The sequence below is a fragment of the Stegostoma tigrinum genome, chromosome 38, assembly GCF_030684315.1.
Source record: "Stegostoma tigrinum isolate sSteTig4 chromosome 38, sSteTig4.hap1, whole genome shotgun sequence".
NCBI lineage: Eukaryota > Metazoa > Chordata > Chondrichthyes > Orectolobiformes > Stegostomatidae > Stegostoma > Stegostoma tigrinum.
In genome coordinates, this window is record NC_081391.1 from 22,289,877 (window position 1) to 22,308,052 (window position 18,176).

General features: G+C 43.2%; 1 protein-coding gene across 2 annotated transcripts; it reads right to left on the minus strand.

The window, feature by feature from the left end:
• Positions 1 to 488: 488 nt before the first annotated feature.
• On the minus strand, positions 489 to 17,199 carry prmt1 (protein arginine methyltransferase 1). 2 transcript variants are annotated; one of them, XM_048521192.2, is made up of 10 exons: positions 17,155 to 17,199; positions 11,250 to 11,363; positions 10,799 to 10,954; positions 9,950 to 10,013; positions 8,407 to 8,549; positions 7,544 to 7,631; positions 6,097 to 6,212; positions 5,682 to 5,832; positions 4,003 to 4,124; positions 489 to 3,745 (listed from the first exon to the last, which is right to left on the minus strand). In XM_048521192.2, exons 1-10 carry the CDS (start codon positions 17,170 to 17,172, stop codon positions 3,662 to 3,664), a joined length of 1,056 nt encoding a protein of 351 aa, XP_048377149.1. In that variant the 5' UTR covers positions 17,173 to 17,199; the 3' UTR covers positions 489 to 3,661. The 2 variants fall into 2 exon arrangements, with proteins under 2 accessions (XP_048377149.1, XP_059496829.1); XM_059640846.1 differs by having other exon boundaries at positions 17,096 to 17,186.
• Positions 17,200 to 18,176: the final 977 nt, after the last annotated feature.

Consider the following 18,176-nt stretch of genomic DNA (forward strand, 5'->3'; position numbering starts at 1 on the left):
ATAACAGCACAGGATCCATCTTCAAGTGTCTGGAATGGTAGATGTGTATTGAGTGAACCACCAAGCAATCTGCTTTAAAAAGTGTTGCAGTCAGACCAGGCTTGTTGGCTATGAGATCTGCTGCCAGCATTGTTCGGCAATCAGAGGGATCTCCTTAGTTATTTAGCCTCCTGCACAATAACTGCTGGGTCTCTAATTCTTATCAGAACTGGAAAGGGTTAAACAGCAATAGCTAGTTCTTTCTTCATAGATGGTGTCTGACAAATGTATTGCATGCACAGCTTGTGCAGAAAGAGCAGATGTTTATTTATAGTTGTAGATCTTTTGTCAAAATGTTGTTTTGGCAAAGGGTCAGTCTTGGTGTTTTTAAAATCACTTGTAGCTATATGCGTTAGGATATTATCAGAACTGGAGAAACCCTGAGCTATTAACCTGTAACTAGTAACTAGTGACAAGATCAATTAAAAAGAGACTTGCACAAGACAGCATAAAGACAAACTTTTATTCTCAATGAATGTCACCATATATAAAAAAACAAAGCATAATTTACTACACAGTCACAATGTTTGCCAGTCAGTACTTAGGGGTTTAGAAGACCAACATGGCAGTCTCAATGTACACTAATACTCTTTTTAAAAAGATCAATTTTAGGTATAAGTCAGGGCTGTAACAAAGCTTCAGAAATATAACTGTCCCTTTAATAAGGGGGTGCAAAAAAACAAGCCCTCCCTCCTGCCCAAAGAAAACCTAAGGCATGTCAGCAGAACAGTCACTGGTGCAATGGCTCTGCTGCTGAGCAGCAGTCAGATGGGATGATCCTTGTCTCAAAGAACTGCAGGTAGGACGGCAATTGCAGCAACCAACCAGGCCTTGGCTCAGTAACAGGAAAAAAGCAGCCAGTCAGCAAGTGTCAGTAGCTGCAGGCCAACACAGTCCCAATTTAAGGTGGGGGGGTACGTTCAAATGTGAGGGAAAAAAAGCACATAAGAAAAGTTAACATTTCTGCCATAGCAGATATGCTGTTCAGTTAGATCAAAGCTTAATCACAGCCCTTGAATATTGTATTGTACTGTCCTCAACTGAAACACCATCTCCACATCAAAAAAGCTAGTATAGCGAGACAGCACTCAGATTCCAAGCATAGCCTTGTCTTTAGTTTTCAGACTTGATAAGCAACCCTAACCAAACAGGCTGGACAGGCAATGAAGAATGCAGCCAAATAACTTCTATCCCTCCCACAGCTGTAGACAATTTCATAGACTTGAACAATGCAGATATAGATGACAGTGCCACTAATATATTAGATGGCATTTTGTAATTGGCAGTCTCAGTGGGTAATGGTTCTGTGCACTAGTTAACATAACACTGAGCAACACTGGTATGGAACTCAAATTAGATACAAAACTTGCTATGGATAGAAGGGGTAGAGAGAGAAAGATAGAGAGCAAAACGGGGGATCAGTTATCAGCAACATTTATTACCCTGGCAAGACACTCAAACAAATCCCCGTCCCCCAACACCAAGAAAATAACATATCTGGAAGTGTGTGCTTTAAGTGCATGGTCAAACAATGGAGAATCTAGCATCGCAACAGTGCAAGTCAATCGAAGGAGTAAAACAAAAGATTAGTGTTTTCAGCCAAAAGATGGTTGCGCACAGCACAAGATTTACAAGTTACCACTCCTCTTTGAAACTGAATGTTGCCTCACTGAGGTCAGAGTTTGCTCAAACAAACAACTGTTTAAGATAGTGTTTATGAAACAATGATTCCCAGTGCACCAGGATTGTAATGTATGGAGCCACACCAGCCTGCAAGTGTCCATTCAAATTCCCATCTGGTACAAAACCATTACCTGCCAAACAGAAGATGGTGTTGAGACTGGCAGGGGGAGAAACAGTAAGAAGACAACAAAGTTACTGCCCTCCAGATACTTTTCTTCCTCAGTCAGGAGAGCACAAATACTCTGCTCAAATTCTAAAGGAACAAATTCAGATAGTGGCAATCGCAAACTAGGCACAGTGGGTATCACTAGTCAGTCAGTCAGTGATGTTTACACACAGCCTCTCAGAGCAGGTTCAAAAGTCCCCAAGTTTCAGAACAATTTCCCAAAATTTCTTACTGCACAGCACATTCACAATTAGAGTGTCTTTGCAAGGTAGTTGTTCAACAGGACCGGCAAGGTTACAGAGCTTTAATGACTTGGCTCTGCCAAGTTTCACAGTTAACATGGATTCTTGCAGTGTGGAAGTTAACCAGGCTGTCACAAACCTTTGACACATGTGTTCAGACCTGGAGACTCTACATGCAATGGAAGCATTTACATAGAGCCTCATGCAGAGGATAAATGAGCAGCAGCTACAGAGGTGAAGCAGCAAACTCAAGCCATTGAGTACTTCCCACTAAAAAGGTTACATAGCAACTGCTCAAAGAACAAAAAAGTTAACACATTGAATATAGTTCTTTGCAACTCAAGGTGGAGGACTGAAACCTCAAAATGTTGTCAATTTAATGAATGGAAAGATTGATCGAACACGATATAAAAAGACTTAATTTTAGGACAAAAAGGGTAAGCAATAGGAAATACAGAAAAGCAATCGTGCTGAGATTAAGGACTCAGCAGTGAGCTTCCAGCTTCAAATGCCACAGACACGATAACCCCAAAGAATGACCTTTTCAGAGTTCAATTTCTACAAAACAAAACCTGAAGATGTTTAACCAGAACCTCAATTCAGTAACCCAAAACATCTGTATCTTGCAGATTGATCACCACCAGCTGTAGTTTCAGCTTAAACATAGAAGCATGACTCAGGCACACTCTTGGTGATGGGATTTACATATCAGTGGGATCAGGAAACCTGCACCCACAGGGTCCGGGACGAGTTGCAAAGTGGGCACAATGGGGACGGTTACTTCATCTTAAACTTCCCACATGATTAAGATTGAAAATAATCTCCAGTCCATCACCCCAAGAGTGCACTCAACCCAAATGTCTTCATTGGATGTGGGGTGTGCAATCTCCATGCCAATTCTTGAACCCATTTTCTGAAGGGTTATACTGTAACAACAGTTTTTGAAGTATTTCCACCACGGAGATGCATTCCACGCACGCCAAAAAGAATTCTACAGTCAAGAACGAGGTCCCAAAATTAAATTTAAAAAACTGCAGAAGAAGCACTTAAAGTCAGGTTAGAATCACATTGCTGACTACAGGATGATTTGCCAAATTAGGGAACAAGCATAAATGTAAAGTACCATTCTTTAACAAAATATGCAAAACAAAAGTTATTCATATCTTAAATCTTCCCTGCTAAGGTAGATATAGATGATTAACAGGGATTAACATTAGAATATCTCTGCTCTTTGAAGAAAAACACATCAGTACAGCAGCTTAAGAATGGTTCTGTAATAGCACAAGTGGCAACTGTTTATAAGTAAAATTATTCTAGATGCCTTCCTCCCTCCTCCCAGCTCATATGCCATGCTAACTTACTTCAAGTGATCGAGGAGAGGAGCAGTCAGTTGCACAACCAATTAACTTTATAAATCCTGAAAACAATGTTATCTATATATAGCACACTACAGAGGTCACACTGGTGACTGAATGGAGGGGTGAGGACGGTGCACACAGCTGGAGGAGCAGGGGTTGGAGTGAAACTGGTTCTAGCGCATCTTGTAGTCAATGGATCCAGACATCTCACACAGTTGTCCCTTGAATTCAATGTCAACGGTGAAATCGAGGTCCCGCTGAGAGAAGAAAAAGAAAGAAAGTTACATTTAATTCACTTCCATTGAGATGTACCCCTGAGGTGCTTGACAACCCAGACACTCCAGATCAACAATACTCCAGTTTCAGATGGAAAGCTTTGCTAACATTTCTCTCTTCCCCATTCCTCCAAATCCTTCTTACAGGGAGCTAGAACCACGCAGAGTTCAAAACTTAGTACAAGTGCAATCTCAGCCACACATTTCCAAGGGCACGCGCAGGCAGTTTCCAAACTTACAGTGTTCTTGGTGTTAGGCTTCATGCTGACCGTTCCAAAGATCTCCTCGCCTCGCTTGACTGTCAAGTAGTCCTCCATATAGAAAACGGTTTGCTTCCAGTGTGTGTAAGGAGCATCAGGTGCTGGAAATTCAATAGTGAAGGCAGGTCATGCCATCAATACAAAGTATGTGTGCGCTTTTTTTGGCGGGGGGGGGGGGGGAGGGGGTGGTAGGGGGCTCGAGTGAGAGAGAAATGCACACACAGGATTAGCAGCTGACAGGGAGGAATTTAGGACATGTTGATCTTCTATTTCAGGTCACGTTCCTGAACTGTCCACAAGTCCTTTGATGTCTCCAATTATCAGAAACCTATTGATGACATTCCAAATGCACTCTGACCCAGCTTTGTAGCTATCTTGGGATAGAAAATTCAGAGATTCACCATTTTTGAGTGAATAAGTGTCTCATTTCAATCCCATTATTTAGGATAATTGTAAATTCTATTATTCAGCTGCTTATTCAACCCCACAGTGCTAAAGCCCTCAAAGCTAAATACTCTTCTTGTATCTGCCATACCAAGCCCAGTAAAATCTGGTACAATGAAATAATCTCTCCTCCTTCTGAATAGCACAGACCCTGTTTCCCAAAACATGGCTGGATGCTAAGGTCACTGCACGCCAGGCAGCAACAAGAAGCCTCAGTTCCTCACATATCCTACTTCAGACAGATGCCTCAAATTTTGAATAGTTAAACAGCCACACAGCTCTACAGTTATTGACACTACCTTATACAAGTAGTCAATTTCAATTTTACTGCCACCTTTGGCAGTACAACCAGCTGCAAAGGTGTCAGGACCAGACCAGCAGCTCTTCTATCCCTGCCCCCAGCATTCCCTCTAAACTACACAGCCATGTAGCTGCTTGGAGGGTCTGTACACACTGATGTGTGAAGACAGTGGCCTCTGGTTCTGAGAGCCACTGTCAGGCATGGACCTCAGAGGTCTGCCCAGCAGTGGGAAAGTTTAGAGACAACATAGCTTGTCCCCAGTGCTCACCCTACAGCAACTCCTGAGGGGCATGTGTACTTATCACCGCATCGACAGAAACAAGCTGATGCAATTAAACTCAAACCTTTCCACCACATTTAGATGGGACGAAACTTTCTCCACTGGTATGTGAATCAGCAGCAGCACACAGGCCATTCTATTTCTCCACCACTTAATTAGCGGATGGCTGCCTTGTAACAACTTTATTTTCTTGCCTTTGTTCGGGAAAAACCTGCATTCTTGGGCAACGGTGCAGATTGAAGAGTTACTTCTAGAAAATAAATACAAAATGGACAAAAAAGGTGTCCTGTGCTGACTGATTCTATAATGTACAACAGTAAATAGATAAACAGCAGACTCAAACAAGAGAAATCAGGAAAGGGATACCAGTGCTAAAACCATGGCTGCTATTGCTGAAGACTGGAGGTGTACAATACACCAGAATTGGGAAAACAGTGTAAGCAGATGCCAAGAAACTAGGAAGGGGGAATACCATAAAGAAATTTGAATATAAGCAGATTAATTTTAGAACAGAGGTCAACAGCGCTGGATGCAAGGTGAGGTTTCCAACATCAGGTTAATTCTCAACTTTTTGAGTTGATGAGTTACATCAATAACGAGACCAGTAGCTTGCAATCCCTGTCCAGACGCTACCTGTGGAGAATCCTGTTCTCTTGTGACATCGGGTGAACTCAATATTGAAGTATGCTACCAGCGCATGGATGTAGTCGTTGCGAATGACTTGTAGGCAGAAAGGTGACGTGAATGACAGATCGTCAACTTTCACTGTGTAAATGTCCACTTCCTGAAAAGTACAATAATTCATCTGTGTTAAACATGGTCTGAACCTGACATTTTTGGTCAAAACAATTGTTGCAGATAACCACCTGCTAGACTAGTGTCATCATTCATTAAACTAGAAGGAGTTAACACAGCAACAGTTCCAAATGCTGCCCATTAAGCAGCTTGTCCTTTCACAGTAGCAGGATTGTTTCAAGCTTTACTGTACCCAATCTCTCCCCATTGCGAAAGGTGGTAGTGCTGGCAGTAATGAAAATCACATGCTAACCTTGATCAGACAGGCATTGGTCACCAGCTGCTTGGGATCCACTACATCCACCAGTGGCTCTTTGATGGCCACATCCTTGATACAGGACATGTCGAAACCATACACGTTCTCCCACCCTGTGGGTACAGATAGAGACAGGGACCAGTTATCAACTTGCAAAGCAGTTAATATCAGCAGCAAGATTCCACATAGCTTAGGCCTTCCCATACAGATGCAGAACAATCCCTGCACGGCATCCTATTATCCTCAGTATTCATACTCCAGCCAGGTGCTCAATACGTTGATCTCTGCCAAGCTTGGGCGTGTTACAAAGCAAACCTGAAACCCAGCCCCAGGGTGCTATCCAGCTTGGTAACACAGGCAGATAACCAAAATTATCAAAAGGTGTGGTGGTCGATGTTTTGTGATTGTTGCACAAACAAAGCCAGTTTGATGCAGAAATGACACACAGCCCTATTATTCAAACGTCAATTCTTGCTGTCACTCTTCTGTGCCACACAGGCCTTTCCACCCTTGAATAAAATCATGGTTCCCCAAATCTCAACTCAATTTTCATGTCTTTGCTTCAAATCTGTCCATACTCTTACTAAACAAAAATGTTCCAAAATCACTCTGGGTATTTGCAACGAGTAGTTGGAGTTCCGGATCAGCATTACTGGGTAAAATAAAGTGCAACCCTGTATCACTCTTAAATGGCACGCTTCTAATGATAAAGCTATGCCTCATCATTCCCAATTTTCCCTATAACACAAACATTCTCTACAGCTAACCAAAAGAAATCCATTAATCATTTTGGTCATTAGATCAGTCCACCTTTTAATTAACAATTTAATTTGTGTAACACTTTATAATGCAATAAAATGTCTCAAGGTGTTTAACTGAAGCATTTTGAAACAAAAGGAGCCTGAGCCAATTAAAGAGACAATATGATGAACGACCAAAGTGTAAATCAGAATACAGCCAGAGTCGTACAGAACAGAAACAGACCCTTCAGTCCAACTTGTCCATGCTGACCAGATATCCTAAATTAATCTAGTCCCATCTGCCAAGATTTGACCCATGTCCCTCTAAACACTTCCTACTCATGTTCCCATCCAGTTCCCTTCTAAGTGTTATAACTGTCTCCACCATTTCCCCTGGCAGTTCATTCTACACACACCATTCTCTGAAAAGTTTGCCCTTCAAGCTCTTTTTACATCTTTCTCCTCACCCTAAACTTATGCTCTCTAGTTTTTGAGCCCCCCATCCCAGGGAAAAGACCTTGACTGTTCATTCTATCCGTGCCTCTCAGGGCTTTATAAAATCTCTCCAACATCACCCCTCAGCCTCTGACACTCCAGGGAAAATAGCCCCAGCCCATTCAGCCTTTTCCTATAGCTCAACCCCTCCAACCCTGGCAACATCTTTGTAAATCTTTTCTGAACCATTAGAAAACATGTAAACATACAGTGTATCTTGTAGTCCTTGTACTGCCTGTCTTCAATGGCTGTGACATAGAGAGCAGCTCGATCTGGGAAAATCAGGCCGTCTGGATGCTGTTTTAAAAAAAAAGGTACAAATAAATCAGCAAAGAATAAATGCAACAACACATGGTAAAACAGTGGACTTCAACCAAACTGCTGAGGAGACACGCAAACACTACATTCATGCTTTAAAGGTGGAAGAATATCCAAACCCAGAATGAAGCCAGTGCCTTATCCTGTGTAAGGTGTGTAACTGGATCAACTTTAACACAGTGCCCCAAACAAAGAGGATAAATTTACAAATACACACATCAAATAATGTTTTGATATTCCCCAGAGGTGAATCACAAATAACGAAGATATCCCTTGAACCAAAGGAAATTGAAGTTAATTAATAAACAGGAAATATTACAATAGTTTCACAATCACCATTATCAAGACAATCATAGGCTTCTGTAAAAACACCCATCTGCTTCACTCCCTTGTGCTTCAGAGAAGGAAATCTGCCAGCCTTACCTCAGAGTCTACATGTGAATGCAGATGGACAACAATGTGGTCGATTCTCAACTAGTTTCTGAATGGCCTAGCAAGCTCCTGAGTTCAAAGTGAATTAGGGACAGGCAAAAGGTGTCACCTTGCCAGTAAGGCCTACACCCACAAAACAATTCAAGGAGAACAAATTTCTAATGAAATCAGACTCCTAAAAAGGTTCAAGCAAATCGAAGCACAATCATGACTTCAGGAGCAGCCGATAGTCACTGGAGCATTTTGACTGGATAGAGCAGAGTGTACTCAATAAGCAAACAGCATTCAGCCTTCCATCTTTACCCACACACACAGCACATACCAGCCATTTGTCCCTTGCGTAGATGACTGTGTTCAGCATTGATTCATAAAAGAGGCAGTAGCCCATCCATTCACTGATGATTATGTCCACCTTCTCCACAGGAAGTTCCACCTCCTCTACCTTGCCCTTGATGATGGTGATAACTGTAATCGGAATGATATGTGTCTTAACTTTGTCTTATGTATAAATTTATGTAATTAAATGGTGCTGTTTTTGTGGTGACCACACACTTACTACATTTCCACAAAGTCTGACAACAAATTTCTATCCTTTATGACAGAAACAGTCATTTGCAAGGGGCTCATGGAGAGTCCATTATTTTAGGTTCCAAAGGAGCACATTTGGCAGTTCCACAGTTTAGACAGCACAAGTGTGGAGGGGCTCAACAGGCAGGATACTAACCCCAGTCAGCGACACACTGATAAGCTGACAGGTAGGCTGTACTGTTAACATTTTGACTATACACAGCTGTTCTAGACTAGTGCCCTCCCTCTAATTTAGGGCTGGCTACAAAGAACACTTTGCAACAATACTGGGAAGGAGATCAGAGAGAGATCAAAATTTATCAAAAAACAAGCTCAGAAAAAAGTTTATAGACTGGTGCTGGTTTCAGTTCCACTATCACTAAATAGATCATGCACATGCCAGTCACAGGATTCTAAAACAGCTTTTTTGGGTGTTGAACAGGATGCGTCTTCAGAGACTGTTACAACTCTGGATTGCAAATAAAGTCCATTTTCATACTTGAATTAATTGGCCGATCTCATTCCTACATTTGAACTGCTGTTCTAGCTGAGCCACATTCAAACCTGAAGTTTTAACGGGCAGCAGTTTCACTTGGCAGGTATTGTAACACTTGGATCACATTAGACCTCAGCACAGGCTGCAGCCTGCACTTTTGTAGAGCAACACCAATCCTTTGAGCCCCCATACCCCAGACCACGTCCTTTTTTAAAGTTGACCACCTCCCCAGCATTTACACAAGCAGTTTCCCCTTTCTTCAAGGCAACCTTTCCACCCCTCTATTCCAAATTCTCCCAAACCCACTCAAGTTTCAGAACCCTTTCTTTTAAAGGCATCCTTAATAAATAAAAAGATAACAACACAAATGGTGCCTCTTCAGCTTTTTCCATCCCGACTGCCCAGTGTCCACTTGGGATTCAATCCTATTCTTCTCAGGCAGTCAAGATATGAGAGGCACCATATTAGAAGTCAGTTACTGCAACAACTGCTCGATTCAAACCAAGCGGAAGCAGAAAGTCTTTTCCCCAACAGTTCATACCTACACTCTGCAAAAGACAGCTTGTCAAGGCACTATTTGAGAATAATGATGATGCCAGTCACAACACATTAGTTGATCAATCCTCATACAAACTACTACCTAGTCATTCACAGTTACATGCTAAGCTGCTACGTGCAAAATCATATGACACTACAAATCAGCACTTACAAACAAAAAGGAGGAAAAGAACAAAAAATAAATAAAATTGTAACATGACTGTAAAGGCTGCCTAACACAAAGGACAACATTGCGGATCCTCACCATGGTCTAAATTATTGGCTTTAATGATCTTTTCAGCATATTCAGAGATGTTGGAGCACTCGATCTGATTTTGTAAAAGAAAAAAAGATTAGTTCAACATTTTGCAACACAAAATCAACCTCTTCTTCCATATTTTAAAATTTCACCAAAACTAAGAAATGGCCAAAAGAAACAATTCTGCATTACTTCTTCACATACTTTTCGCTATAAATTAATAAGTTAATTAAACTAGAATTCCCATTGCTCACCGATAACTGTAGATTCCTGTTGGGAAGGATAGACTTCTGTAGTCAAATAAAATGAGCTTCAGACTTTGATCAATAATCCATCACGACCAATCACCACAGACTACTACTTGGACACAATGTTGGGCTGAGCCTAGACCACTTCAGACTATGGTGGCATTGCAGTCCTGCCTAACTCTATTCCTGCCCATTCTCCAGTGCCAGTTAGATACAAACTGTCATTTCCTCCCATAATCCAAACTGTGTTTTAAGTCAAGATCCACCCAATTATTAGACACCACCTATTACTGAGTTTTACTGGCACTCCATTGACATGGCATCTGGTATACAATAAATTGAACCTTTTCAGTTAATCAGGTTCAGCTTCATAATTACAAAATAACAAACATAGCCTCTGGTGTCTCAATCAATCCAAAGCATCAAACTACATTATGCAGTCAAACTACTGGAATAGGAAGGCAAACAAAGTAGCATTAGCAGGAACGAGACAAGAGGGAAATTATTTCACACATGGAGAACAGACCACTTCAGAATAACAGTCCATTGGTGGATACTACCACTAACTGAACCTCACTGATAAGTGACGTGGTGCCACAATGCTCACCCCAATAACTTTCTTGGCACCAGCTTTGGCAGCAAACATACAAAGGATTCCAGTTCCACTTCCCACATCTAGGACGATTTTGTCCTTGAAGAGATGTTTGTTGTGGTACATGGAGTTTCTGTAGGTCAAAGTGCGAACTTCATCCTTCAACATTTCCTGTGGGAGTAGAGGAAAGGGGAGTTAAGGCAATCTCCAATGCCAAACACAACTGACACAGACATGTCCTGCTGCAGACCAAGTACTGCACCAGGTTGAGATTTCCTGACAAAACCACAACCAAGAACCAAAGTCCCTTGGTGGGCACTGAATACATTGAAACTCAATGTTTAGCAGTAGCAGCAGTCTTAACAAGCCAGAGAGTGTGTGAAATCACAATACACCTCTGTGAAACAGAACAAGTATATTGAAATTTCATCAAAGCCTGAACAGTCTTACACTTCCTGTCACTCACCTCATGAATTCCGAAGTGTGCATAGGAGTCAAAGTAATAATCCTTAGAGGTCATGTCCTCTGCATCAGCCTTGATTGGTGCACTGCCATCCGGACCACTAGGGAGTGAAGACACCTGGAGGTCAAATTGGACACTGTTATAGGTTAGGCAACAGGTGCACTTACCACAGTCTCCTCCCTTAGACGAAAGCAGCTTGTTTTGTGACACTGAGTCATAGAACTGTACAGCACATGAACAGACCCTTCAGTCCAACTCATCCATGCTGACCAGATATCCCAAATAAATCTAGTCACATTTGCCAGCATTTAGCCGATATCCCTCTAACCCCTTCTAATTCATACACCCATCCAGATGCCTTTTAAAATATTGTAATGATACCAGCCTCCACCACTTCCTCTGGCAGCTCATTCCATACACGCACCATCCTCTGCATGAAAAAGTTGTCCATTGGGTCCCTTTTAAATCTTTCCCCAGTTGCCTTAAACCTCTGGCCCCTAGTTTTGGACTCCCTCACCTCAGGGAAATTACCTTGGCTATTCACCTATCCATACCCCTCATGATTTTATAAGGTCACCTCTTGTACTTAGGATGTGCCAGGGAAAATAGTCCCAGCCTATTCAGCCTGTCCATATAGCTCAAACCCTTCAACCGTGGCACATCCTTGTAAATCTTTTCTGAACCTTTAAAGTTTCACAATATCCTTCCGATAATAGGGAGATGAAAACTTCGCATAGTATTCCAAAAATAGCCTAGCCAGTGTCAGATGCAGCTGCAACATGACCTCCCAACACCTATACTCAACACACTGACCCATAAAGGGAAACATACCAAACATCTTATTCACGATCCTGTCTACCTGAGACCCCATTTTCAAGGAACTATGAACCTGCACTCCAAGGTCTCTTTGTTCAGCAATACTGTCTGGGACCTTACCATTAACTGTATAAGCTCTGCCCTGATTTGCCTTTCCAAAATGCAGCACCTCACATTTATCTAAATTAACCGCGACCAGCCACTTCTCAGCCCATTAGTCCATCTGATCAAGACACAATTGCACGCTGAGGTAACCTTCACTATCCACGACACCTCCAATTTTGGTGTCATCTGCAAACTTACTAACCATACAGAATGGTCAAAGAAAGAGTAGGGCCGATCAGGGATAGCATAGGGAACTTGTGTGTGGAGTCTGAGGAGGTAGGGGAAACCCTTAATGAGTTTTTTGCTTCTGTCTTTACGAAAAAACAAACTTTGTAGTGAATGAAACCTTTGAAGAGCAGGTGTGCATGCTGGAATGGATAGAGATAGAGGAAGCTGATGTGCTGAAGATTTTGTCAAACATTAAGATGGACAAGTCGCCAGGCCCGGACCAGATTTGTCCTCGGCTGCTTTGGGAAGCGAGAAATGAAATTGCTTCGCCACTTGCGAAGATCTTTGCATCCTCGCTCTCCACTGGAGTCGTACCTGAGGACTGGAGAGAGGCAAATGTATTCCTCTCTTCAGGAAAGGAAATAGGGAAATCCCCGGCAATTACAGACCAGTAAGTCGCACGTCTGTCGTCTGCAAGGTGTTAGAAAGGATTCTGAGGGATAGGATTTATGGCCATATGGAAGAGCATGGCTTGATCGAATACAGTCAACACGGCTTTGAGGGGGGCAGGTCATGCCTCACAAACCTTATCGAGTTTTTTGAGGATGTGACTAGAAAAGTTGATGAGGGTCGAGCTGTGGATGTGGTGTATATGGACTTTAGTAAGGCATTTGATAAGGTTCCCCGTGGTAGGCTCATTCAGAAGGTCAGGAGGAATGGGATACAGGGGAACTTAGCTGTCTGGATACAGAATTGGCTGGCCAACAGAAGACAGCGAGTGATAGTAGAAGGAAAATATTCTGCCTGGAAGTCAGTGGTGAGTGGGGTTCCACAGGGCTCTGTCCTTGGGCCTCTACTGTTTGTAGTTTTTATTAATGACTTGGATGAGGGGATTGAAGGATGGGTCAGCAAGTTTGCAGACGACACAAAGGTCGGAGGTGTTGTTGACAGTATAGAGGGCTGTTGTAGGCTGCAGCGGGACATTGACAGGATGCAGAGATGGGCTGAGAGGTGGCAGATGGAGTTCAACCTGGATAAATGCGAGGTGATGCATTTTGGAAAGTCGAATTTGAAAGCCGAGTACAGGATTAAGGATAGGATTCTTGGCAGTGTGGAGGAACAGAGGGATCTTGGTGTGCAGATTCATAGATCCCTTAAAATGGCCACCCAAGTGGACAGGGTTGTTAAAGCATATGGTGTTTTGGCTTTCATTAACAGGGGGATTGAGTTTAAGAGTCGTGAGGTCCAGTTCTGGTCGCCGTATTATAGGAAAGATGTGGATGCTTTGGAGAGGGTTCAGAGGAGGTTTACCAGGATGCTGCCTGGACTGGAGGGCTTATCTTATGAAGAGAGGTTGACCGAGCTCGGTCTCTTTTCATTGGAGAAAAGGAGGAGAGGGTACCTCATTGTGGTATACAAGATAATGAGAGGCATAGATAGAGTTGATAGCCAGAGACTATTTCCCAGGGCAGAAATGGCTAGCACGAGGGGTCATAGTTTTAAGCTGGTTGGTGGAAAGTATACAGGGGATGTCAGAGGTGGGTTCTTTACACAGAGAGTTGTGAAAGCATGGAATGCGTTGCCAGCAGCAGTTGTGGCTGCAAGGTCATTGGGGTCATTTAAGAGACTGCTGGACATGTATATGGTCACAGAAATTTGAGGGTGCGTACATGAGGATCAATGGTCGGCACAACATTGTGGGCTGAAGGGCCTGTTCTGTGCTGTACTGTTCTATGTTCTATACCTCCTAGGTTCACATCCAAATTGTTTATATAAATGACAAAAAGCAGTGAAACCAACGCCGATCCTTGTGGCACACCACTGGTCAACAGCTTCTAGTCCTCCACCACCAACCTCTGTCTTCTACTTTCAAACCAGTTCTGTATCCAAATGGATAGTTCTCCCTGTAGTGTTCTAGCCTTTGTTAACCAGTCTACCATGAGGGACCTTGTCAAACACCTTCACGAAGTTTGTATAGAACATGTTCACCACTCTGCCTGCAAATCCTCTTTGTTACTTCTTCAAAACAAAAACTGAACCAAGTTAGTGAGACACATTTGCCCATGCACACTTGATGGGAAAACTTCAAAAGCTCCCAACTCCAAAGAAAAATCCAAATGACGTACAGACCAAACAGAAATGTTAAATAACCGATTTCACCCAAAACAGGGGAGGAAAAATTTCCAGTCTGAGGTAGGAGCTGTTGGAATGAGAGATATAAATATATAAAATCAAGAAGCAATCAATGGAACTTTCGTCATTCACAGCTCCTAGCTTTAGCCCGCACTTATCTAGTGCCTTCACAAAAACACAGTAGAAGCCAAGGGAGGACACAAGACACATACTCGAGAAGTGTGTGTGGAAGGAGACGATTTCAGAACACAGGACACAGCTACCTGACATTGCACTGTCAGCTGTGTCTGGTCAAGGGTCAGCAATGCACAAGAGTGAAAGAACATGAGTGCAAACAATAGTGAACAATAATGGACAGGGTTACAGATAAAAGCTCAGGGGTAAGGTTTTCACACAGAGGTTGGTGTGCATATGGAAAGTACTGCCAGAGGAAGTGTTGGAGACTGGTGCAATTACAAAATCTAAAAGACATCTGGATAGGTAGATAATAGAAATACGGGCCAAATATTGGCAAACAGGACTAGATCAGATTGGGACGTCTGGGCAGCACAGATGAGAGGATGAAAGGGTCTGTTTCCCTGCTGTATGGCTCAATAAGGAGGATGAAGACATGAAAAAACCCCAAAAATCAGAATGAGAATGCTTGAAGATTTGGTGATGTAAAATTAATGAGGACAGGAAACAGCACCTAACTGGATGTAGGAAGAGGTGATTCAGTGAACAAAGTGGTAGATGACAGATGTAAAACGTCTACCCCACTACTCAGATGCTCCCCTTATAAATCAGACTTTCTTTTAAAAAATAATTTAACAAATTAACAGCACCTAAAGATCTAAACTGAGCTACGGTCAGAAACAATCCCTAAAATTAATAGTGACTGGTGCATTCCTTCAGGATTACCTCATTAAAACAGGCACTGAAAGAAATAGAAGATAGCAAGAACTGTTGATACTGGAGTCAGAGATAACAGTGTGGAGCTGAAGGAACAGGACAGTTGATGTTTCGGGTCACGAAGAAGGGTCCCAAAAGTTGACGTTTACTACCACTCTCACCCCACTAAAAACAAAAACTTTCATTGCCCGTACACCCCTCTAAGTTTCCTGCTCCTCTGATGCTGCCTGGCCTGCTGCATTCCTCTCGTTCCACACTATTATCACTGAAACTAATATTAAAGGTTTAGAGGGATTTGGACCAAACACAGGCAAATGGGACTAGCTGAGTTTGGACAGAACATTCTGTTTCCATGTTGTATGGCTCCATAAAACTGCACCTTTTGTAACACATTAACTATACATTCAAATTGGTGAGATTAATACAAATTCAGGATACAGCATTAAGCATCTGTAAATTTTAGAGAAAATTATGAACATGTATTAACTTCATATTAAAATCATGATTAATACAAATTCAGGAAATTGTATTAAGCCTGTATAAACTTTACCACAGAACTCATGAGCACGCATTAGCCACATATCAAAATCAGTGAGACTGACAGATTTTCAATTCAGCATTAACAGCCTTTGTAAACTTTACAAGAAAAATCACAAGAAACTCGAGGTTACTGTGTCAACCAAACCTCAGGCACAATTCTGACAGGGAGGATGAGGCTAAACATGGATTTGGATAGAAGGTCTGGTAAGTCAACTTATAAACACAGACACAGTTTTTAAGAAACCTTAAAAGTCCCAGCTCCACAAACCAAAAGTGGACCCAACATGACAGAACTTAGAGGAGATAAAAATCGACACATTACCTAAGGCCAGAGCGTCCAAAGACAACTGAGGCCAGTAGCCCCTCTCAAGCAGCGGGGGAGGGAAAGTGGGGTGTTGGGGGGCGGGGGTGGTAAAGAGAACTTTTGGCTCAAGTGAAAAGAAGTCCAGAAAAAAAATTACGCTTTGCTAAGCAAGACAATTATGCACAGTTGGCTCCAAGCTATAGATGGGAGATTCAGACTGAGAACCGTCATGAGGGCAAACAAAGGGACATTCCCCACCCCCTCAACCAGCTATCTCATTTGCCCTGAAACAGAAAGGTAAGCTGGACTGCTTTCAATTAGAAACGTGGATAGAGAGAGAGAGAGAGAGAGAGAGAGAGAGATGGATAGAGAGAGAGAGAGACACAGAGAGAGAGAGAGAGAGAGAAAGAAAAAGAAAGAGAAAGAGGAAGCAGGTGGAAGGAGTGAAAATTGTGAAACACTGAAGGGATAATGGAGCTGGTGAGTGTGTTTGAGGGTTGGGGGGGGGGGGGGTTCTTCTATACCTACAATGACTAGCAGAGCTGGGTGGGGAATGAAGTCTTTTTGGGGGGGGGGGGGGGGGAAGAACGATAATAAAGTTCACCCACCCCCACAAAGGAGGGAGGGGGTGGGGGGGGGGGGGGGGGACAGTAATGCACCTCCCTCTCCCGCCAAGGGGCCTATCCTCTGGCTAACAAACCCCACCCCAGGGCGGGGGCCAATAACTCGAGGCCTCGTTTCACAGCACCCTCCCCCTCCCCGGGAACATTTCCCCCCCCCCACCACACGGACAATTAATTAAATTTGAGGCGCCCCCCTCCTCACCAATCACACCATGTTTATTAATTAACTGATCAAAACCACCGCGTCGGGCTTTTATTGCGAAGCCAACCTGGACCTCCACACTCGTCTTCGACCCCGCGGTCCTCAAAGCCGCCCTCCAGCACCTACCTCCATGCACTCGGCCATCTTGTGAAAGAAGGGCCGTCATCTTCGTCATCGCTTTTATACACGACGCCTTGGTTTCCCCGCCCCTCCACCTGTCGTTCATTGGCTCGGTCTTTAACCCCGGCCCCACCTCTACATCTTCTATTGGTCAGGCTGACCGCTCATCGGAACCACCGCTTGCGGCTCCCAACACCCATTGGTTCTTTCAAAAGTCCGTCACATCGAGCCGTCTCTCCTTCCCATTGGGCGGCGCGTCTGATAGGCGGGACCAGGCTCCAACGGCCTCCTTCCATTGCATACATCACATGCCTATCAGTCTGTGGAGGCGGACCATCGCCCGGAGTCGGCCCTCCTCTGACTTCCGATTGGCCAATACGCTCCATCAGGAAATACTGAAGGTTACAGCCGCACACACGTGGAGTCAGTCATTTAGTTCGGAGCATCCTCTCGCTTGGAGGCTAATCTAAATACATATACCATAGGTTACTAGGACAAGTTTACTCTAAATCCCACAACCTGGAAGGATAAACCCCTAAACATTAGGTATACATCTGTCCTTTAGATGCACACTACATACAGTGCTCACTGCCGTTTACACATCTGAAATATTCGACCTTTTGGAACTTTCAGAACATAAAACTTAGAGGATTTGGAGGAGGTCACGCAACCCCTCAAGTTGGCTGCACAAATGGTCAGATTTGATAATGACAGTGATGGTACAGTGGTAGTCCACCTATCCCCAAAAGGGAGGCCAGAATTGATGTCCCACCTGCTCCAGAGTGCATAGAGTCATACAGGGTTCCAGCACAGAAAAAGAACCTTCCGCCCATTGAGTGATGGTCAAAATCAACCGTCTCGCTATTCTAATCCCATTTTAATGGGGATCTTGTGGCAAAGTACTATTGCTTTGACCTCTGAATGAAAAAGCCTGGGTTCAAGTCCCACCTGCTCAAGAGGTAGAGTTACAGATTTGTACAGCACAGAAACAGACCTTTTGGCCCAACTCGTCCATGCTGATCAAATCT